The sequence below is a fragment of the Coenobita brevimanus genome, chromosome 23 (genome assembly GCF_032717465.1).
Source record: "Coenobita brevimanus isolate Jiangsu-jjx chromosome 23, ASM3271746v2, whole genome shotgun sequence".
NCBI classification, from domain to species: Eukaryota; Metazoa; Arthropoda; class Malacostraca; order Decapoda; family Coenobitidae; genus Coenobita; species Coenobita brevimanus.
The window spans coordinates 63376942-63401671 of NC_136976.1; the positions used below are offsets into that span (position 1 = coordinate 63376942).

Genomic DNA, 24730 nt, shown 5'->3' on the forward strand with positions numbered 1-24730 from the left:
TTGTAACATCAAAAATTCATAATTTGGGTTTTCGTTTATCAAGGACTCACTGTATATATGTACGTACATACATACATACATGTACAGTAATCCCTCAATTACCTGGATGCTCCGTATCTGGTCACGCCCCGTAAGTGGATGATGGGCCTTGGCTGTATTAGGTCTGTATCCAGATTTATTTGTCCATATCCGGACACAAAATTTCCGGCTTCAGCGACTGGCCAGCCCACAAAGTCGAAAAAGTCCATTGGGTGGCTTGCTGACCTTTCTGTTTACACTCTGGTAATAGACCATAACCCACAAGCTGAGCTAAAATGGCTGTCCAGGTTCCTACCGAATGGTGAAAGTTGTCTGGCTGCCAGGATCACTTGTAACGTACCATCAGCACGTGAGGAACACCGACCACAACCCACAAGCTGACTGCAAATGCCCGTCCGTCTCCCCACCAAATGACCAAAGTTGTCCTGCAGCCAGGATCACTGGTAATGTACCGCCAGCACGCGAATAATATCGACTACAACCCATAAGCTGACTGAAAATGCACCTCCACCTCCTCACTGATTGGTCTCGGTCCTCTGGCCAGCCTCACTTTTCCCACCCTCCCCTTTGTCCCTCCTCCATCCCCTTCCATGCTCCCCACTGTGCATGTTGAACCCCCATTGATGCTTTCCAACATTCTCATATGTTTCTGAGGAAATACCATCTACTCTTCGCTAATAATCGAGCCCAGCAATAGGAACTCCTTGAAGAGGGAGGGACTATAGCATTTTCCTTCTCTGTATCAGTTATGTGTATGATGGAATGAGTAATAAGGTACATGGAGTAATGGTAGTGGTAGAAGAGCTCTTGTTAACAAATGATGAAGTTATTATGAGGGATTATCGTTCATAATTGTAAGTTCATTTATGACATCCTGATTCTGGGGAAATATCATGTATGTTACTAAAGGTTGTACAATTAATTCATGACACCCAGAGTTTGCTAAAATATTTAGTTTGTCACTGAGGGCAGTGGATCGATGCAGGCCCGAAACTCACATGTCCTCAAATCGTTCAAGTTAGTTAGGTTAGATTGGATTAAGGTAAGTTTGGTTGGATTAGGTTAGTTAAGTTGTCTTAGGTTAGGTTAAGAGGGACAAACGAATAGTGACGGGTTGACAATGGAGCTGAATCGACCTAAAGACTAATCTGGTGGGTAGCCACTTGCCATGGTTTGTGTGTAAAACTGGTGGTTTTATAGTTTATATTTCCAAAATTATGCTTTTCCATAACTTTTTAATGCCATCACAATGAAAATTGAGGAGCTGTGTAATGTTGAATGTGCCAAAATCAAGATCAAGATAATCGAGGGTATAAAAATGAATTTTAGACACCTGGTGCCTTCATAGTTCCTGCATGGACTGTCTTATGATATTTTTTATGGTGTTGCTTCATGGATATACTAAAAAATATATATATATATATATTTGTTGTCTGACCTTCATATTCTTGGTTAAAATACTTTATTATGGCTTATTCAGCATTACTCCATGGATAGCTTGAATTATGTTATGCCTTATGGAAAGAAAAAATCCAGTTGTAAATTTCATGCATGGGAGCTCTCATGCAATATCACCAAAGCTAGACAATTACTGAAAACAAGTGTAACTAAGTGTGCAGGATCCTGGCCGAGTCATCATCACGGGTCCTCCCCAAGGCTGGGAGACAGGTGGTGTCCCTAGGGACTCGCTCGTTGCTCCATCTCCTCCATCACTGGGTCCCTAACTATCATGATCCTCTTAGCAGTTAGGGAGCACACCTGTTGCTTTGCAACAAATATCTTGGCAGACCCCTTGATTGGGGTATCTACAGCATGTTGGCAGTACTACTAGAGCCCTGACCACCCTGATGCTGCCTCACGATATCTAGCTTCACTTCAAGGGTGACACTTTTCCATGGGTACTTCACTTAGCACTTAGGGAGCACACCTGTTGCTTTGCAGCAAATGTCTCAGCAGACCCCTTGATTGGGGTATCCACAGCATGTCGGTGATACTGCTAGAGCCCTGACCACCCTGATGCTGCCTCACGATATCTAGCTTCACTTCAAGGGTGACACTTTTCCATGGGTACTTCACCTTCCCTTCACCAGGGGCAGTGCCCTAAGCATCATGTTTACCACTAGGGGTAGCACTTTGGCCAGACGTTATCGGACTTTCAGTTATTTCACTAAAGAAGAAACAATGACACCCACTTTAAAGCACACAGCAGTTCCCTTTAATTACTGGCATTACAGACAAGCAATTGCAGGGGAGTTGCGATGTTATGCAAGGGAGTGAGAGACAGATGCCACACAATGAACACAAGATATGCGATCACTACTGGGGGACTCGTGAGAGAGAGGGCAAGTGAGCGAGGGATGGAGCAGCCCAGTTGTTTAAAGGAGTAGCAGAAGCTACGGGGCTTGCTCAGAAGCATTGGAATGTGTTTCTGTGCATGTAAACATTGGTGTCCATCTGTGCTCCGAAAAGTGAGTCAGCTTGAGTGTGTGTCGACATGCGTGGCTGGCTTCTTGTCTGCCACCATCATCGTTATTGTGAGAGTGATACATCAAATACAGGAAGATAGTCCTAACATATTTCCCATCATTATGGTGATTTATCGATTTGTAGGAGATTGGATATTGGGGATGGGCTGTGTTGTCCAAATACCTGTATAGAGTATTTAGTTTATTCTAGAGCAGTTTAAGCCAGTACATACGTAGCTTACAGTTTTGCAAAGTAGTTGTTTATTCTACTTGAGTAGCTAGTTGCTGAAATATTTCATAACATACTGTTGTACAGTATTTTTTAAAAAGTGACTTACTTGCTAATATTGGTGTATTAATGATTTATTATTATTTTTTAAAATATTCTCACTGCAGTATTCATGTAAATGTACGGGGAATTTTGGGGCTTTGCAGTTGGATTGCAGCCAAACAAAATCCGACATGTAACTTAGTGGTGTGAGGTATGTAACTTGTGGGTGTGTTGATGTTGGCACGCCGAGTCTTGTTATGGACTCAGCATAGTCATCTTGTAGTATAAGGCACTTTATATGTCTTTATCATTTTGGCTTTTGATCCACATAATTCACTATGACTTGCACTCTTAGTATAATTCAGTAAGCAGGACTAGACCACGTAGAAACTTAAGTGACCTAGTCCGGCTTTACACTGTCTTAGACATTTATTCATGATAGAACAAGCAGTAGTGTATTGTGTGGAGCTACTCTATAGCCAAAGTGGCATAGTTGTTGAGTGTCTTTTATTACAGGGTGTCAAGATGGAGGAGCCCAGTCTGCTCTGTCTATCCTTACTTTGTTTACATGTGACTTAAAGCTTCAGTCTCTTCATTGATCTGAGCAACATGTGTATAAAGCTGGCTCTCATAACATTCATCTTGATAACATTACTGTTTACTGATGCCAAGCGCTACTCTTGTCTTTCTTTTAAGTGTTGTATTCGTGTGAAAATTGCTGGGTTTTCCTTTGATTAGATGTAATTTTTTTCTTTCGTGGTATTATTTTTGGTTAACTAATCGTTTTCCCTTTCAGTAAAGTGACACTAACCAGTGATGTATAAATTGTTAACCAGTCAAAGTAAGATTAAACACATTGATACATAATGTGTCCCTATATGATCCTTCATACTCAATTGGCATTTGATTGCCTCCCACAGTCACATTTGTCACATCATAAGTGCAGTTTCTTCTTTTAATATACAGTTCATTGAAGATCCAATAAAACCTTTTTGATTCTGAAATATAGCTATCTGTGGATATTTTAACCCCTAACTGTGTACTCATCTCTTGCCTTATGTTTCAGAATCTAAAGCTTGTGGTCACGCCAGTCGATCTGTCTGCTTCAGCCAGGTGAAGAAGGCCATTAAATCAGGCCAGGCTATTGGTGAATGTACTCAGTGTCGGAAGGGCCACAGAAAAGAACTGAAAGATGAAGAACCTAATGCAACAGTGGTAAGTTTTAAGTGAGACATTAAAAGTTTTTTTTAGGTGTTATATAGGTTAACTAGTGCAGGGGCTGGAATGTTCCTCACCGTGTATTGGTCCTACTTGTTATACAAGCAACCTTGTAACTCCTAATACCTGTTCGTTGAAGAGGGGAAGTCAGATTTCATTTTGTTATTCATGTTTTGAAAGAAACGAGTTATACTGTAGATGTTTCCACTCGTTTTGTTAATAGATTGCAGATTTATGATAATGATAGATGTGGGTGCCCACCATCCATTCACTCAATGTAGTGCTGCTTTGGGTGTCTGCCCTTTCCTCTTGTCCTTCCTTTCACTCTCCTCTGTCTTTCATTCCATCATTCTTTCCTCTTCCTTGTGCCTACAGGTAACTTTACACTCCCTCTTCTGATTTTCCTTCCCTCACTCTTTCCTCTTCCCTCTGCCTGTGGGTGACTCTACACAGAGTGTCAAGCCAAATGGTTTCCTGTGCACCAGGAAACAATTTACTACACTAGGTGGTAACCATATAACCATATTATGGCACCTGGTGGTTTAGTGGGTAATTAAGGTGCACCAGTCATATTGAGCCTGTGTAGATTTATATCCAAAGGGTGGTTGAGGTTTATTGCTCACGTAATGCCACTCAGGGATGATTGTGGCTGTTCACTCTCATCTGTGAAGGAGCCCTCCTTTTTATGCAAATGACACTGACTGTAGAACATATAAGCAGTGCTATGCTGTATGGCTGTGAGACTTGGCCAGTGACGGAAGATACATGCAGATTGGAATGCACTGAAATGAGAATGGTGAGATGGATGAGTAGAGCATCGTTTAATGACAAACTGAGGAAGTGTATGTGAGAGAGAATTGTCATAAGATCTACATATTACAGGAATGATGCAAATCAGTAGGTTAAGATGGTTTGGACTTGTTATGAGTAAGGGGGAGAGAGCAACCCACAGACAAGGATCACAGTTATGAATGTGAAAGATGAAATATTGAGGCAGACCAAGGAAGGCTTGGGATGAAATACTGTGTGGGAAATTTCAGGATATGGGATTGAGAAGGGAAATGGCTCAAGATCATGACAAATGAAGAGTTGCCATCAGGTGAAAAGACCTACACATGCTAGCATGTATCAAGTTAAGTGTAAGTTAATATATTTAACAAAACAAAACCTCCTCATCCCAGTGTCTGTCTGTTTTTCTTTCTGTCTGTCTGTATCCATTTGTCTGTCTGTATGTCTGTGTACCTGTCTCTCTCTCTCATGTTAGCATTCCACAGAGCACCCCAATAGAAGAGTTCCTTGGTTGGTATATCCTTATGCCTGTTTGAAGCAAGTTCCCACAACCACTCAGCTTCTGTTTCACATTGTAACCCAGAATATCACTTACAACACTGGGAGGTAACCATATAACCAAATAATGGGGTTATAATTATGGAGCCTACAGTGGTGCCCATGTTAACTGGATGGAGAAACAAATGCAGTGTTCATCTTGGAACCAAACCACCACCACCACCCCTACCACCTCTCTCCTCCTCCTCCTCCTCCTCCAGATGGTACTAAAATAACCAGTAAAGTAACTTCAAAATCACAGTGGCGGGAGTTACAAAATGACCTTAATACTTTAGCAAGCTGGGCAGAAAAATGGCAAATGATATTCAACACAGAAGAATGTAAAGTACTTCACATTGGAAGTAACAACGTCCATACGAACTACAAAATGAACAATATCCAGTTATCAAGTACAAACAATGAAAAGGATCTTGGTGTGATAATATCAAATGACCTAAAACCAAGTAAGCAGTGCACCGAGGCAGTTAAAATTGCAAACAAGCTGGTGGGTTTTATTGGAAGAACTTTCGAGTTTAAATCGGAAAAAGTCATACTTGCCTTGTACAACTCACTAGTGCGGCCCCATCTTGAGTATTGTGTGCAATTCTGGTCTCCGTACTACAGAAAGGACATTGAAAAATTAGAGATAATTCAGCGAAGAATCACAAAAATTATACCACGACTTAGAAACAAACCATATGAGGAACGCCTTGAAGAACTTAAATTATTTAGCTTAACGAAGTGCAGGTTAAGAGGGGACCTTATTGAAGTTTTCAAAATCATGAAGGGATATGACAACTTAGACATGAATAAATATTTTGATATAGACCAGTTAAGTCAAACCAGAAGTAATGGCTGCAAAATTATGGGAAAGCGTGTCCAATCCCATGAAGCAAAATACTTCTTTAACAGAGTTGTAAATATCTGGAACAGATTACCCTCAGATACCGTGAACAGTATCTCAATTGAGACATTCAAAAACAAAAAGACAAGTATTTGCATGGGAATCCTCAGCTGACTCTTTTTCTGTCCAAATAACTTTCTTTTATAACTACGTGTAAGTTCATTACTCTTTTGTCTACAAGACACCCTTTAAACAACGTACCCGTACATAGTGTCACATCACGTCATTATACATTTTTCAATTTATTCGATGCAAATAAAGTACAGTAATATAAGCACAGATTAGGATCTGCACAGATAACCCTGAGTTAACGGTCACTACTCTTACTTTCCACCTGTGATGGGCTGTGGATCACTGAGGGTCCCTGTTAGTCAAGTGACCACCATCGGGAATTTTTTAATGTACCAGGGGTCACTGCATCAGGATGAAACTTGTGTACTTGTCCCACATGGGAGAGTTCCTTGTCTCAGTGGAGTGAACGGAGCTAGGGCCTGATTGACTGCTGCCTAACTAAAAAGTGCCTGGCAAGGCTGCTGCACCACCCCTAAACATCCACACTGTGCACTGTGCAGCCCCCTTTTATCTAAGACACCCGTTGTATATATTTCAATCTCCCCAATGCAAAGAAAGCAATAAAAGCACAGATTAGGATCTGCACAGATAACCCTGAGTTAATGGTCACTACTCTCACTTTCAACCTGTGATGGACTGTGGATCACTGAGGGTCCCTGTTAGTCAAGTGACCACCATTGGGATTTTTTTTAATATACCAGGGGTCACTGCTTCAGGAGGAAACTTGAGTACTTGTCCCATATGGGAGAGTTCCTTGTCTCAGTGGAGTGAACGGAGCTAGGGCCTGATTGACTGCTGCCTACCTCAAAAGCGCCAGGCAAGGCTGCTGCACCACCCCTAAACATCCACTCTGTACATTGCACATCCACACTGTGCAGCCCCCTTTTATCTAAGACATCCGTCGTATATATTTCAATCTCCCCAATGCAAAGAAAGCAATATAAGCACAGATTAGGATCTGCACAGATAACCCTGAGTTAATGGTCACTACTCTCACTTTCGACCTGTGATGGGCTGTGGATCACTGAGGGTCCCTGTTAGTCAAGTGACCACCATCGGGATTTTTTTAATGTACCAGGGGTCACTGCTTCAGGAGAAAAGTTGTGTACTTGTCCCACATGGGAGAGTTCCTTGTCTCAGTGGATTGAACAGAGCTAGGGCCTGATTGACTGCTGCCTACCTCAAAAGCGCCTGGCAAGGCTGCCGCACCACCCCTAAACATCCACACTGTGCAGTGTGTAATTTCCACGTTATGTCCACAGACTTCCCATAAACTCAATGTACCGATTTATAATGTCATGCCGTTACTGTTAGTTGATTTGATACTTTCTCTTTCAGGTTACTCAGTCGGGTAGCTTATAGACAAAGTATTATAGAATGTGACTTTTCCTTTCCAGTTTTTCCTATGAAATTTCCATGTCAGTTTTTCCATGCTGCATGGTGTTTTTTCTCACTTTTTCCTGGAGGGTTTGGTGGTGGGGGGAGCCTTCTTGCTTTACTATCCTTATCCTTCAGCATGTAGAGTTAGATCTTGTAGTTAGAGTTAGATCTTGTAGTGATAGTTTTCTCTGTAACAAGCAGCCTCGAAAGGACCAAAAGGTCTGTTGCTGTTTGCGTTCCTATGTAATCCTATGTAATCCTCCTCCTCCTCCTCCTACCCTGAGCTAACGGTCACTACTATTACTTCGACCTATGATGGGCTGTGGATCACTGAGGGTCCCTGTTAGTCAAGTGACCACCATCGGGATTTTTTTTAATGTACCAGGGGTCACTGCATCAGGATGAAACCTGTGTACTTGTCCCACATGGGAGAGTTCCTTGTCTCAGTGGAGTGAACGGAGCTAGGGCCTGATTGACTGCTGCCTACCTAAAAAGCGCCAGGCAAGGCTGCCGCACCACCCCTAAACATCCACTCTGTGCATTGCACATCCACACTGTGCAGCCCCCTTTTATCTGAGACACCCGTCGTATATATTTCAATCTCCCCAATGCAAAGAAAGCAATAAAAGCACAGATTAGGATCTGCACAGATAACCCTGAGTTAATGGTCACTACTCTCACTTTCGATCTGTGATGGGCTGTGGATCACTGAGGGTCCCTGTTAGTCAAGTGACCACCATCGGGACTTTTTTAATGTACCAGGGGTCACTGCTGCAGGATGAAACTTGTGTACTTGTCCCACATGGGAGAGTTCCATGTCTCAGTGGATTGAACGGAGCTAGGGCCTGATTGCTGCCTACCTCAAATGCGCCGGGCAAGGCTGCCGCACCACCCTTAAACATCCACACTGTGCAGTGTGTAGTTTCCACGTTATGTCCACAGACTTCCCATAAACTCAATGTACCAATTTATAATGTCATACCGTAACTATTAGTTGATTTGATTACTTTCTCTTTCAGGTTACTCAGTCGGGTAGCTTATAGACAAAGTATTATAGAATGTGACTTTTCCTTTCCAGTTTTTCCTATGAAATTTCCATGCCAGTTTTTCCATGCTGCATGGTGTTTTTTTCTCACTTTTTCCTGGAGGGTTTGGTGGTGGGGGGAACCTTCTTGCTTTACTATCCATATCTTTCAGCATGTAGAGTTAGATCTTGTAGTTATAGTTTTCTCTGTAACAAGCAGCCTTGAAAGGACCATAAGGTCTGTTGCTGTTTGCTTTCCTCCTCCTCCTCCTGCTCCTCCTCCTCCTCCTGCTCCTCCTCCTGCTCCTCCTCTTCCTCCTGCTCCTCCTCCTCCTCCTGCTTCTCCTCCTCCTTCTGCTCCTCCTCCTGCTCCTCCTCCTCCTCCTGCTCCTCCTCCTCCTTCTGCTCCTCCTCCTCCTCCTCCTCCTCCTCCCCCCTCTTCTTCTTCTTCATTCACTTATTCTATGTACATAGATACAGGTGCTGGAGATGGACCCCTGCAGTTGGTGGTATCAGTATGACTTGGCAGTTGAGCTGCTTGATCATACAAACATCCCCCAGCTCCCTCCATAAAGAAATTCATCCAGTCTAGACAAATTCAAATACTTGCCACTTTTTCATATATTGTATGGTACCCATTATGCTTGTACATCCCTCCATTTGCATGGTATCACTCAAAAATGTGTGATGGAAAGTAAATGGATGCCATACTCTTTCTTTAGTATCCAACAAAAATTAACTATTTAAACATTCACTATGACAGTGATATACAGTCAAGTCGCCTAAGGCATGGCTTATTGGTTCTGGACCGCGCCTGCGCCATAGAAAACCGTGCAATACAAATACAGTAACTAAACCTGTGGGAAAAATGAAATTTGGTTCTGGACATTCACCCAAAGTCCCCCTTTTCACCTCACTTTTCCTGATTTTTCCCCACTTTACACACACAGTTAAGCAGTCAGTCAGTGCATGTATTGCACGTAACAATAGGCACAAAAAACGGGAGGGTGATCAGATAACAAGTGGTCTGGCTACACAGTGAGAGGGGTTTGAATGGCGGGCAAGGGCTGAGGTTTGCTGTCCAGCTGCCAGGGAAATTTGCCTGCACATTTCAAACCTTGCAGCTCCTGCACCGTAGGTATAGTTTATGTGCGTGGTTCATTTTTTGGGGTCTGGCACCTTGCTGTGTCATAGAAAACCGTGGCATAGAAGCACGTGCCATAGGCGACATGACTGTAACAGATAATTACTTAAAAGTTGTACGTATAAATAAAGAATATGATCCTTTATCTGTTCACACTAAGAAGTGCCTGTGATGGAAATTAAACTTAAGCATTTCTAATCAGACATAAATTAATCCTAGTATCAGTTCTGTTATAACAAAACTAAGAGAGATATTAACTTTTTATAGACAGACCCATAGCTATTCATGTTCTCTTTTGCATGGCATCTTTTCAGTATTGCCTGATAAAAACTAAACAGATATTATAATTTTAGTTTTCCATAGATCATCAGAATTTGTTTCCCATAAGTCTTCATGGTTTTAACATTCATTTTGATTATAATGTGACACAACAATACCAAAACGTTGACATAAATATAGTATTAAAATATGCTCTTTCATCTGGCAATAACAAGAACTGCCAGTAAATAAAAAAGCTTTTATGAGGATTTGTTGAATATAGAGAGTGAGAGCAGTGCTAATATAAGTGGTTGGGAAATGGCTGGGAGAAGAAGAGATGAGAGGAGGGAGGAAGAGATCAATAGGGCGGAAGTAGTGGAAGCGATGAAGATCAAGATGGGAAAGGCCCCGGGAATTGATGGAGTGTGTGGTGAAATGCTGAGTTATGGGGGTGAGATTGTTGTGGAGCAGATATGGAAGTTGTGTAGATTGGTTTGGGAAGAGGGAATGGTTCCAGAGAACTGGAAATCAGGTATAATTGTTCCTTTATACAAAGGAAAAGGGGAGAGAGAAGTATGTGGTAACCATAGTGGTATTTGCCTTCTTAGTGTGACTGGAAAAATATATGGTAGAATACTCATTGACAGGGTTAGGCATATGACAGAGGAGCTAGTTGGAGAAGAACAAGGGGGATTTAGGAAGGGAAAAGGGTGTGTAGATCAGATATTTGTTCTAAGATGTTTAGTGGAGAAGTATTTAGAGAAGGGAAAGAAAGTGTATGCTGCCTTCATGGACTTGGAGAAAGCTTATGACAGAATAGATAGGCAAGGCATGTGGAAAGTATTATGAATATATGGAGTGGAGGGGAAATTGTTGAGTGCTGTGAAGAGTATGTACGAAGGAGCTAGGGTTACGGTGCGAGTGGATGGTGAGCTGAGTGAGTTCTTTGATCTCATTGTGGGACTGAAACAGGGTTGTGTGATGTCTCCATGCCTGTTTAATATATACATGGATGGGGTTGTAAAGGAGGTACAAGGTAGGGCAGTGGATGTGGGGGTGGCTCTAATGAATGAGGGTGAGATTTGGAAGATTCCGGTGTTGCTGTTTGCTGATGTTACTGTATTGTTGAGTGAAGATGAATGGGAGTTTCAAGGTTTGGTGAATGAGTTTGGGACAGTGTGTAGGAAGAGGAATCTGAAAGTAAATGTAGACAAGAGTAAAGTTATGAGGTTTGCGAGGAATGAAGGCACAGAATGTACAGTGAGGTTGGATGGTGAGGATATGGAGAATGTGAGTGCATTCAGGTACAGTAGGCTCACACAGTGCGCGAGAGATTGGGCGGTCCACGACCTCACGCAGTGGGAATTCGCGTACTAGGAATACATATTCTTATGGGAATAATTACATATGGGTGGTACCCCCTCATACCTGGACATTTTTTGGCCCTTAGAGACATAATAAAGGTCATATGTTTCAGACATTATACTAAAGCTATAGCTCCAATAACAAAAATATGGGTAGTCACCTTAACAACAGTAGACAACAGGCATGATGACCTTAAATAACAGGGGTTCCAAGGCACGGCAACACTTACAGCGCTGCACTCCCCACCGCACCTCCCACCGCACCAACACTTCCCTCCACAGACTCCTCTTGATCACCTTCCCCAGGAGCATCAAAGTCACTCACTTCGGCCATAAACCCTTCAAAGTCCAGTGCTGACACTTCTGACATTGCATCCTCTTCATCCTCAACAGGAACAGGAGCAAACGATGTCGCTGGTTCCGCAATTTCCACAACTTGAGCCCGCTGTGTGTAACTTGTTATGAGCGTCTGTCTTGTCCTATTTATTTCTTCCCTGTGCCTGTCTGTGTAGAAACGGAAGAGTTTGTCGATACCAACCAGAAGTTCCTCCGTTCTTAGGTTACTCACTTCCTGTTCCTTCACCTCTTCCTTGAGCTTATCCACGGCAGCAAGGATCTTGCTAATGTTTGACATACACAGCTTAGTCCTGCCTTCCATCATGCTAGGCTGCTCAACTTGACTCTGTCTGGCGTTGGGCTTTGTGTCAGCCTCGTCTATCCGTTGCAACACTTCCACAGGAGGCTGTTCCTCAGTAGCAGTGTGCACTTCTTGTATGTCCGCCAATGTAACGTCCTTGAAACCTGGTACAGCTTGTGCTGCTGTCAATGTTGCTGCCTCAGCTTCGGCCAGTGGTTGAATGGCCGTCTCCTGGGTGATGCATAAGTGAGGCACGAGCATTCGCCACGCATGGTTCACCGTTGCAGGTGTAATCTGGTGCCAGGCTTCTAGGAGAAATTCAACTGCGTCCTGCACTGTAAAGTTACGTCAAAATGCCTCAACAGTCATGGCATCTGTGGCAGGTCAGGATACAGGTGCTGGTGGAGATGGAACAGGAGCAGATGCCTCATCAAGGTCTTCGTCGTGATCTTCTTGTAGGGCATGAAGCTCCTCTTGTGTGTCGGTCTTCCTGCGTAGGTAGTCGTACACTTGCTTATGGTAGAAATGCTTCACTGTGGCGATTAGTTCTTGATCCAGTGGCTGCACCGGTGACGTCGTGCGGGGCGGCAGAAACACAACACGACAATCCTTGTGAAGATCTTCAAGGTATGGAGGGTGACTTGGTGCGTTATCAAGCACAAGGAGCATCTTAAATGGAATGCCCAGTTCCCGACACTTAGCCCTGGCATCAGGGACACACTGCCTCGTTAACCAGTCTGCCATAATGTTCCCGGTCATCCAACCATTTGCTGACTTGTACCAGTACACGCCACTTGCATCCATGTTCGTGAGGTTTTTGTAGCACCTTGGGTGTGAAGCTGTGTGTACAACAACTGGCCTCATCTTGTGGCTCCCAGACAGGTTTACAGTGAACATTACCGTCATCTTGCACTTCTGGAGCTTGCGACCAGGGGCTTGTTTCTGTCTTTTAGTGATGTAAGTTGATTTGGGCATGGCCTTGTAATATAACGACGTTTCATCGATGTTGTAGATCTGGTCCTTGGTGTACTGTCCCTCTTCAATAATCGCTCGAAATATCGCAGGATAGTCTCTCGCGGCCAGCTCATCGGCAGAGGCACGTTCACCAGACACTTTCACGTAACGGAGTTCCTTGCGCTTGAGAAAACGGTCCAGCCATCCAACCGATGCCCTGAAAGGTTTTTCCACTTTTAACCTGCGAGATGCTGCCTTGTAAAAGAGCTGGGCTTGGTTCCGAATAAATCTTCCATTCAGTGGAACACCTTCCTTTTCTTTCCTCATTATGAAGGTGGCAAGATAGCGCTCCATTAGTATCATAGCACGATTTCCCACCCGCGAATGGCCGTCTAGGTCAGAGTCACCGTACGTCTTCACTACAGCATTTATGGCTTCACGGTTCTTCCACACAGTTCTCACTGTAGATTCAGCCAGTCCCAGGGTTCTCCCGATAGCAGTGTTTCCTTGACCCTCCTCCTTCATCTTAATGATCTTTAACTTGGTGGCGTGCGTCAGAAGTTTCTTAACTCTTGGGGTTGGAGCCATGGTGCGGCGAAGTACAGGCAGCACAAAAAACACCACACGTTGTACACGACAGGTTAGCTGTAGAGAGCGGATCCGCACAGTGCACGAGCCAGGACTGTTATGGCGCGCCCGCTCCCTTGTACCCCAAGCTGCGTAGTAGAATGCCCGGGAATTTCTGCGCATCAACATGATGACATGTGACGCGCTGTGTGAGGGGTGGTCGCGCACTGGTAGAAAATGGCATTTTTGAGCCACTCCTTGCCTCTGCCTCGCATTCTGTGCGGTAAACTCGCGCATTGAAGGGTTTTTGGTTATGATTTTTGGTCACTTGCGCACAATGCGAATCGCTCACTGTGATGATGTGCACTGTGCGAACCTACTGTACTTGAGTAGTGTGTTGAGTAAGGATGGAACTTTGGGGGATGAAGTGTGTGAAAGGGTAGAGCAGGGAAGGAAGGTTGTTGGTTCACTGAAAGCAGTGATGAGAAATAAGGAGGTGAGTATGGAAGTTAAGAAGTCACTGCATGATAGTATTGTTATCCCTACCCTGACGTATGGAAGCGAGGCGTGGACCTTGCAAGAGGGGAACAAGTCAAGAGCGAGAGCAGTGGAAATGAGTTACTTGAGAGGAGCATGTGGAGTGACATGGAGAGACAGGTTGAAGAATGAAGAAGTGAAAGAATTTTGTGGGGTGGATGTGGATGTGGTTGAGAAGATTAGGAGAAATACACTGAGGTGGTTTGGACATGTGGAGAGAATGGAGAATGAAAGACTGACAAAGAGGGTGTATGTAGGTGAGGTGGAGGGAGGGAGAGGGAAGGGTAGACTGAGGATGAGGTGGAGGGATGGAGTTGACAGGTATATGAGGGAGGGGGGAATGAGTTGGGGGGGAGGGTAGTCAAATGGTGGGTGACAGTGTGATTTGGAGGCCTTTTGTTTGCGGCCACCTTTTGCGGGATTAGGGCCTCGGGCTATAGATAGATAGATTTTATGATATTTGGCAAAACCTTGGAATCAGTTCTGCTTTAACAGAATTGTGAGATATTAACTTTATACTAGACATTCCCGTGTCAGATGACTGCTGTATTCATGAATTCATGTATTTGTGAGGGTATTTTGAACATATCCTTCACAAATTCCGAATTACTAGTACCTGTACCTTAATACTGTATTTTTAATTCCTTGCCCCAGGAATTCCTTTAATGAAAATAATTAAAGTATTTTTTGTATGTTTCTGCTATTTATTTTTCCTTTCTTTTTATTGTGTTGTATAGTTTTCCCTATCTTTCCCTGTAGGACAACTATGACCCAGTGATTTGGATGTGTCTGTTCTGTGGCCATCAGGGTTGCGACCGCAACACAAAAGAGCAGCACGCTCTCCTTCACTATCGCCGACCTCATTCTGACCCCCATTGCCTGATCCTCAATACACAGGCATGGAATGTCTGGTGAGTTGATGCATGATATATGTGGTTAGTTAGGCAAACATATTTATGATGATATACAACACTACCTAGAAAGAAGTCATATTTCTTCTATGGTGCCTAAATAAATATTTATATTGTTGTGTATTGCAATATATGTACATTGTCAAACAAATGTATGAAATACAGCACTATGCCAAGAAAGAAGTAAATGTTTCCTTCAGTGGTACCGAGACAAATATTTATATGGTTGTGTATTGCAGTATCTGTTCATTGTCATGCAGAAATGTTATGAAATACATTATCACATTATTCCCAGGTGTTATGAATGTGACTCTGAGGTTCACCAAACAAGCACCAAAAAACTTCACGAAACAGTTGACTTCATCAAGAGACAGAAGGACATGGCACCTCGACGCTCGGCCTCAGCACGCCCTGTCATAAGTAAGTTGCTGATGCCATTTCTACACAAGGTGTAGCTATAATGGGGTGGTCAGTGTCAATTATTCATTACCATATTGTCCTTTGAAGGTTTTTTTTTTACGAAGTTTCAGGGTTTCCTTCAGAGATTATGACATGCTTATTGGATTTGTTTATTGTTAGATTTTTCTGAAAATTCTTAGACCTCTTTGTCTCAATGCAGCATTTACAAAGGAGCTTTCTGCTTTAAACCATTATTTATGCACTCAGTCTGTTCTCATAAGATGTCACACCAGCACTACAAATTTTCTGGTAAGTGCATTCAGTTGTACCTGCAAAAGGTTTCATTCATTCTTCATTCATCTTATCCTGTGTTGCCCCATGAGGAGTGTAGGAGCCTGGAGCTAGACAAGTTGGTCCTGACATTTAAGATGAGAGAGAGTGTCCAGCCTCATTCATCCCTGAATGGCACTCCGTGAGCAATAAACCCCAACCACCCCATGGATATAAACCTTTACTGGCTCAGTCTGATTTAAGCACCTTAATTATATGGTTACCACCCAGCATAGTAAATGGTTTCCTGGTGTACATGAAACCATTTGGCTTGTCACTTTGTGGAGTCACACGTAGACAGAAGGAAGAAGAAAGAATGAAGGAATTGATAATCTCTTCTTATGAGTACATTCTTGCAGGAATAAAAAAAAATTGCTATTGCATAAAGTCTTCCTTCACAACAGGTGATGTGATGCAAAACACTTCATCCATTTACTTACAGACAGCCATTGATTTCACGCAGGTTATAATCATTTTGAGATATACAGTACTGTACTTTGATTTTGTAATCCTCATTATTATCATATCATCATCGTCGTCGTCATCCAATACTGTGTTGCGCCATGAGGAGTGTAGGAGCCTGGGGGCTGGGCAAGTTGATCCTGACATTCAAGATGAGAGTGACCAGCCTCACTCATCCCTGAATGGCATTACATGAGCAGTAAACCCCAACCAGTGCTTGGATATAAACCTGTACAGGCTCAATCCAGTTGGAGCGCCTTAATTACCCATTACCCACTAGGATACGCACCAGGCGCCATAATTTAGTTATATGGTTACTACCCAGCATAGTACAGTAAATGGTTTCCTGGTGTACAGGAAACCATTTGGCTTGTCACTCAGTGTAGAGTCACCCGCAGACAGAAGGAAGAGGAAAGAAAGATGGAAAGAAGAAAAGGAAAGAAGGAAGGAAGAAGAGAGGAGAGGGCAGCCACCCGAGAGCAGCACTCCATCAGGTGAGTGGATGGTGAGCGTCTCCACCTATCTTATTCCTGACAATAATTTCTGTAATAGTGATCTAAGTGAATCCCAGCTATAAACTGATATATTTAAGAGACCAGACTTAATTTAATCATCAACATCATTTTTGTGTCATTGGGTAATGCGTGCTTGAGCAGTTGTCATGGTTAAATACTATAGATATGTAATGATGAGAAGTTTTTTGTTTACTGTCCTTAGGGAAAGGAATGAAGAATTTAGAGAAGTGGAAATAATGATTGTTTATGGAAACAAGGAATGTTTTGATGGTACTGTATGGAACAAAGATAAAAGGAAGCAGATTGAATGAATGGTAATGTGTGAAATGTGCCAGTCAGGTATGAGCACATGTGGGCAGAGTTTAGAGGGTCTTTCTTTGTTAATGAAAAATAATGGCCGAAGGAATAAGAGATATTGAATTTATCAACTTGTGGTGCATGTATATCAAGTTTTAGTTTAAAGATTTGTGAAAGTGGTATTGATCCTTTTGTGTGTACTTTATAAGGACAGAGGTATAGAAGAGAGGAGGAGCTTCTGAGACCAGTTAGGTAGTGTTGTAGGATGAGTGTCCAGTAATATAACAAGTGTTTGTTTTGGGAGATGTGAATGAGAAAGTTAACCCCACCCTTTTAAAAGATATAGTGTAATGGGTTGATTTGGACTTGCCAGAGGATGATGGACTTGTGTCTGTTGTTGTTATTGCCACATGTTCAACTGGACTGTAGACTGAAGTTTTTGTGCAATCCACCAACTTTTTGTTAGGGAGGTGGCCCTTTCTATCTAGACACCACCAGGAAAGAAAGTCATGCATTAGTAATGATGCAGAGAGATGATCCTGTTGAAAGGACCTTGATTGATTATGTGCTTCTAGAGAGCAAGGTGCTTTGAGGTGATATTGATGAGGGTGGGCAGAGGACAGTCCAGAGGTTTATCTGACCATGTGCTTGTGGTATGAAAGGTAAAATTGAGAGGAACATGAAGGATAAGGATTGTAAGGAGTACTCAGGGTGAAAGACTGAAAGTTGAGAACCTGAAAGACAAAGCAAGGGTAGATGAAAATGAGTTTAAGTTAGGGGATAAGATATGGTAAATGAATTTGTATGCAGATAGATTTGGAAAGATTTTGAATTGCCTATAACGAGTGTTTGGTTTGGAATTCAAAAAACTGTATGTAGAGTTCCAAAGGTATCAGTTTTTAAGAAAGATTCAGCTTTGTAGACAGTGGACTTTGAAAGAGCAGAGGGGAAGGGAAATGAAACAAATGCTTGGGATGGATGCAAGAAAGGAATTCTAATGCTTGGAGAGCTTATACCGAAAGTAAGAAATTTGTGAAAAAGTTTGTGAGGAAGAAAAAGAAAAATGTAAATCATGGTTTATGAAGAAAATTTTTTGTTTATTAACTATGTACTGTACACTGAAAATTGGAAACCATTTTGGAAAGAGGTCTCTGAATGTATGAATGGAGATGGAAAAAAATCAAAATGATGGATGTGAAAAAATATTAACAAATGGAAGTTAAGCAAGGTGTAGGTGGAGGGATTATTTTGATAAGCTGATGATTGGAAGTAATGAGAGCAATGGTGCACAGAAAAGGAATGCAGTGCCAAAGAATGGGTTGCTGGCAGAAATTAAGAATGCAGTTAAGAGCTTGAAAAATGGGAAGGCAGCAGGCTTGATAAGGTTTGTGTCAAGATGAAGGATTGTAGTGCAGTGTGTTGGAAATACAGTACTGTATATCAGAAAGCTTCAAGGGATGGAAGAAGGCTGTAATTATGACTTTGTACAGAAGTTAAAGCAATAATAATTATTGTGGACTAAGTTTGCTGAGTGTGGTAGGAAAGGTTTATGGAAGAATAATATAAGGTGAGGTAAAGAATATGTCAGATGAATACAGTGGTTTAAGGAGTGGTTGGGGATGCGTTCATCAGAGACTTGCAAAAAGACAAAGTAGGGAAAGCATGCATACTGGACGGGAAAGCATGCATACTGGACGGGAAAGCATGCATACTGGACTGTAAAGCATTTATAGCATTTATGAATCTGGAAAAATTTGTTTGATGAATTAGGGATGGTTTTGGAAGATTTTGTTTATGCATGCTGTACAGTAGTTGGAAAAATTGTTGTATGCTGCTAAGTATTTTTGGTGTGGTAGTGAATCCCGTAGCAGAGTACGTGGAGTCCAGGTGGTTGGTCATGATCACTGTTTGAGTGAAGGTCAGGTAAAATCCTTATGCCTGTTCAGTATATACAGTATATGGTGGGGTTGCAAAGAGGTTAAAATTCAAGTTGTATCTCAAATTTGATGTATGGTGATGATACAGTTTTGCTTCCTGATAGTAACTGGATTGTTCCATATTGGTTCAGAGTTTTCTGAATGTCTGTTAGTGGCAGTTTGAAAGTAAATGGAGATAAGAATAAAGTGATTGTGGTTGAAGGAGAAGGTAACATTCATTGTGATGTGCTGGTGATTGGAGAGAGATGATTTGATGATTCAGTGTAAGTACCATTAGGCAGTGTTAGAAAAAAGTAGTACGTGTGTGGAGGAACCAGAAAGTGGCATGGAGAAAAAAGGTGGCTGGTGCAGTGAAGGTTGTGTTGCAAAGCAGAGGTTTGAGTATGGAGGCTACAAGAGGATTGAATGAAATTGTGTAGTACCAACACCAACATACAGTTTTAAGGCTGATATGGCATGAATGTGAAAAGTCAAAGTGTAAGAGCAGTAGAAATTGCACAGTTGAGAGATCTGTATGGAATGCATAGAGTGGATAGGATAAGAATTATTTGACTTGCAAGTCTTTTGATAAAAGGGTAGAAAAAGTTTTGTTTAGTTTGGTCATTTGGAGAGAATGGATGTAAACAGAACGGTGAAACAAGCTTTTGTAAGTTAAAAGGCGAGAGGAGGTGTGTTAACCTGAGCTGGTAAGTTAAATGAAAATGGGAAAAATGGGGTGTGGAAGTTGAAAAAGAAAGGGAACTGACAGGGAATCAATAGTATTGGATTATTTATGTCTGGACATCTGGAGAAGTTAATGTTTGGTGCTCCCCCATCTTTTGTGTGTGTGTTCATACCTTTCCTAATTGTATCTTCACAGGAATGAGTCAAGCTCGTACTGTCCCACGTCTTAAACCGTATTTAACGTACATATCCTTAAAATTGTGAATTGTTTAGGCACACACTATTTCATTCGGTAGTGCATTCCACTGATCAATTGCTCTATTTGGGAAACTAAATTTCCTCATGTCTTTATCACCTCTCTTCTTATGCAGTTTTTTGCAGTGTCCTCTTGCTGATGCTTCCCCATAGGTTAAGTAATCATTTATGTCTATTTTCTCCTTCCCTGATATGCATTTATATAGCATAATCATGTCACCTCTTTTCCTTCTCTCCTGTAGTGTTGGTAGATTCAGTTTATTTAGTCTTTCTTCGTAGCTTAGATCCCTTAAGCTTGGTATCCATCTTGTAGTGGCCCTTTGAACTTTTTCAATCTTGTCTATGTGTTTTTTGAGATGAGGACTCCAGACTACTGATGCATACTCCAGGGTTGGTCTTATGAATGATGTTATTATCCTTCTTAGCATGTCTTCATTTATGTATGTGAATGGTATTCTCATATTTGCAAGCAGTGTATACATGTTCCGTACCTTCTCACTGATGTGCTCAGCCGGAGATAGTCTGTTATTGATAATCACACCTAGGTCCTTCTCTCTTTCTGATGTGTGTAGAGTTTTATTTCCTAACGTATAATCCCAATCAGGCCTTTTTCCATTTTTACCAAACTTGATTACATGACACTTGTCCACATTGAATTCCATTTGCCATGTATTACTCCATTCATGAAGTTTATTTAATTCTTCTTGTAGCTCTTTACAAGATTCTGTGTTAGTAATTCTCCTTTGTATTTTTGCATCATCTGCAAACATATTTAGATAGCTTTCATTTCCAGTGTTACTGTCTATATCATTTATATACACTGAAAACATGATTGGTGCCAGCACTGAGCCCTATGGTACTCCACTAGTCACTTCTTTCCATGATTAGTAGTTTCCCCTTAGTACTGTTCTCATTTCTCTTTTTATGTGTGTGTGTGTGTGTGTGTGTGTGTGTGTGTGTGTGTGGATCTTGTGTGGCAGGTGTATCTGAAGTGCATTTCTAAAGAATGATGAAAAACTTTGCTGGTGGTTGACATATGAGGTGAATCAGGATACTGAGGGCCAGAGTGATGTATGATTGATTGTGTAACCTATCTTCCATTTTCGTACTTTATTTTTTCCTTTTTGTGGTTTGTACCTTACCCTGTCATTCAGTGGGAAAAAGAATTAAGACAATGAAGATAATAATAGATTTTTATTGCTGTTGCCAAATAATGTCAAGGTTTTTATTGCTGTTGCCAAATAATGTCAAGGAATTCCCAGAAGAGATTTGTGTATGATTGGTATAAACTAATTGTCTAATGGATTGAAAGAACTGCTTTGTCATATTACAAATATATTGATATCATTACTGCTTCTGTATTTCTCCAGATCCATCACCGTACTCTAGTTCGGAAACTGGAACAATTACTTTGGCAAAATGCTCTGTCAACTCCTTTGATGACAACTCCAAGGCTGCTAAAAACCAGCGCAATGCTCAGGCTAGTGTATTGGCCTCATTACCTAAAGTTAAGGTAAGCCTTCTTTATATATATGGATATATAATAGGGTGTTGTATATTTATGTATGTTAATAGAAACCATAGAAGTGAAAATTAGCTGATGCTGTTTGCTGTAATATCCATTCTGTACATACTACATCTTTATGGTTGACATTACTGAAGCCATCATGGGCTGCAAATATCCCTGCATCATAAAAATGACTAAAGAGGCAGAGTTTTTGGAACTAGAGGTCCCTACACTTTGTATTAGCATTGAGTTGTGGTAACCCCTATTTACATCACATGGATTACTTGCAGCCTTGTATGCTCAATGGTACAGAAAGGGGGTGGTTTGTACATGGAGTTTCCTCTCTCCTGATTAATCTTCCCAGATGTGTCTGCCATCTGTATACTGGAAGCCCTTACCCGGCATGTGTGAAGTTGAGGTACACTTAATCCTCGTAAATCGCGTGTTCATAAATCACGGATTTGTAAATCACGGCTAGGTGGCTGTCAGACTGCCGGCAACCTTAAATCACTGTTGAGTCACGAAAATCGCAGATCTAGGCACCCAAGTGGGCCTTTTCCGAGGAGAACCGTAAACCACAGCATTCAAACTGAAAATCGCGACCCAACAACCAATCACCGCGCGTCCCTGGTGGCATATGTGCATACTAATGCCACCATGTTGTTGTTGTTCTTGTCCCACCAGTCCGCACACTACAGACTGTCGCCGTGGAGTACGAGAGTTACCTGCCTTTTTTGTGCAACTTCCCTCTGCCTCCTACCTGCCATGGCCCCTCCCGACCCCCCAATGAAGCACTCTAAGCAGTATGACGTCAAGAAGCTGCCGCAGTTGTCGTACAGTCAACGTTTGAAGCTCATTTGTCATATTGAGAGGGGAGAGAAGTTTTCAAAGCTGGTGAGAGAGTTTGGGAAGAACAAGTGCTGAGAGGTTCTGAGTTCTTCCCAACACCACCCCACTCCATTCACTTAAGCAATTTCGTCATAGGATTAAGGTGAGATCCCTTAATACATGCACTGAACATTCCTAAATTTGTATGATTGTGTTTGATGGTGCCTAGATAGGTGTAGGTAGGGTGCTGTGGGAGCGAATTGGCCAGCATAGTAAATGGTTTCCTGGTATACAGGAAAACGTTCCGCTTGCCACTCAGTGTAGAGTCATCCGTAGGCAGAAGGAACAGGAAAGAATGGAGGAAAGAAAGACAAAAGAGGCAGTGTAAAGTCACCCGTAGGCAGAAGGACAAGGAAAGAAAGAAGTAAAGAAAGACAGAAGAGGAAGGAAGGAAAGGAAGGAGGAGAGGAAAGGGCAGACACCCGAGAGCAGCACTACATTGAGTGAGTGGATGGTGAGTGTTCCCACCTACCACACTCCTCCCTTCTTACTTTTACCTATTAATTTCTTACTTCTTTGTACTCTTTCCAAGCTTTTTCAGTAATCTTTTTCATAATCCCATGCCCTATTCCTAATTTCAAGTGCTTCCATATATCTTTTATTAAGCCAGTCTTTCTTTTTGTTGTCCTTTTTTGCAGCAACTCTAGGAACATGGTTTCTGATTCCCTCCTCATATATTTTCATAAAGATATTTCTCTTGGATATTTTCCTCCCTCTCCATTTCACTCCAGTCCATATTTCTGAAATGTTGTCTTGACGTGTCAGAATCCACTCTCCTATAGTTATATCTGTTTTTTTTTTTGTCTCTTCTTTTTCTCCCATGTCCCTACCCAATACCTTCATCTCCATAACCAGATGGTCACTCTTTCTTAGGGGACATTGATACTGTAATTTCTGTACAGTATATCATTACAGTTTCTTGTAAAAATCAGATCTAGTCTTGATGGTGTATCCTCACCCCTAATTTAATCAACTGTATTAACATATTTTCTGTTATCAGCTCCATCAGTCTATACCCCCAGGTTTCCACATTGTTCCCAGCATCAGTTCCTTCCCAATTGACCTCTCTACAATTAAAAGCACCTGCTAACAGCAATTTGTTTCTCCACTCAATTATCTGCCTTAGCATTCCAAAGACTCACTCATCAACCATGATACTTAACCCTATTCCATGCTCTGGTCCATGCTGGCATATACATCACTACTGTGTCTAACTTTTCTCCATGTTCTTCCACTATTTCCACTCTCAGTACTTCCACTTTTGTTTTTTCTAAATGTACCATTTTTTTGCATTAACCTTCTTATCAGCTATTATCATAATTCCTCCTCCAAACTTTCTTTCTCTGTCTTTCCTTCACACATTATAATCTTTCCAACCAAACACATTTGCATCAAATTCACTCTCAAAATTAATTTCAGCTAAACATACCACTTCAGGCTTCTTTTCCCTAATAAAGTTGCCAAGTTCTAGTTTCCTCATTATCATTCCATCCACATTTGTATACATTACCTTTATCATGTGAGCCTGAGTCCTCTTAATCACTTCCTTATTTGCTCTAACTTTGCCTAGGCCTACCAAATCATTTTGTACTTTTCTCTTTAGTCTTTGTCTATATACTGTACCACTTTTTGAGTTTCATGTCCTTCACTCTCCAAAAAAACACTTCTCTTTGTCCCTCTAATCTTTCCTCATTTTTGTTTTTAGCCTCTTCCAGCAATGTTTGCAGTTTAGTTCTGTCATCTGAGTTTAGATCTTATTATCACTTTTCTCTGATTTTCTTCATCACTCGGCCTATGTGCAGCTCCTAACAGTTCTTTTGCCACATTTTCATTTGTAAATTTAATGTGGATGGGCCTGACATTAGGTCCTTCTGTTTTATACTCACCTACTCTTCTTACATCCTCTAGTTCTCATTCCCAGTTTCTTTTTCTTCATTTATCTTAGTAAGTAATTCACTGATCTTGGTCATCTCTTCATTCTTCCTAACCTGCTTTGATTTCTCGTCTTTCTCATCATCTCCAAAAATGATCACACATCTATTTCTTTCAACTGTATTCCTCACAATTGCCTCCTCACCTCCAGAAATGATCATACATCTATTCCTTTCAACTGCGTTCCTCACAGTTACCTTTTTTTTTTTTTTTGCAAAACTTTCGCCATTTCACTTTCAAAGATATCTCTTCATTTGTCTGTTAGGTTTTTATTTTCTTCATTTTGTTGTTTTATTATTTCACAGTTCTGATATCTCTTCATGCCCTTTAACCACCAAGCCTGTTTGTGCTTGCACTCAATCCAGAGCTGTAAATACCTTCTCGGTCTTATGGTCAGTTTCACTCAATTCCCTCCTCAATTTATTTTCTTCAAAATTACATATTTTCTTCTTGAGGGCTCTCTCCTTGGTGGTA

The 24730-nt window shown here is 41.7% G+C and overlaps 1 protein-coding gene across 1 annotated transcript in view; it reads left to right on the forward strand.

The window, feature by feature from the left end:
• Usp16-45 (ubiquitin specific protease 16/45) overlaps positions 1-24730 on the forward strand; it is a gene marked incomplete at its 5' end in the record, with an annotated part of 224445 nt that overhangs the window by 69161 nt on the left and 130554 nt on the right. The window contains 4 exons of the mRNA XM_080267023.1: positions 3842-3990; positions 14920-15071; positions 15367-15491; positions 21300-21442. Of these exons, the coding sequence (XP_080123149.1) occupies positions 3842-3990; positions 14920-15071; positions 15367-15491; positions 21300-21442 (569 nt within the window). The remainder of the gene's footprint in view (positions 1-3841; positions 3991-14919; positions 15072-15366; positions 15492-21299; positions 21443-24730) is intronic.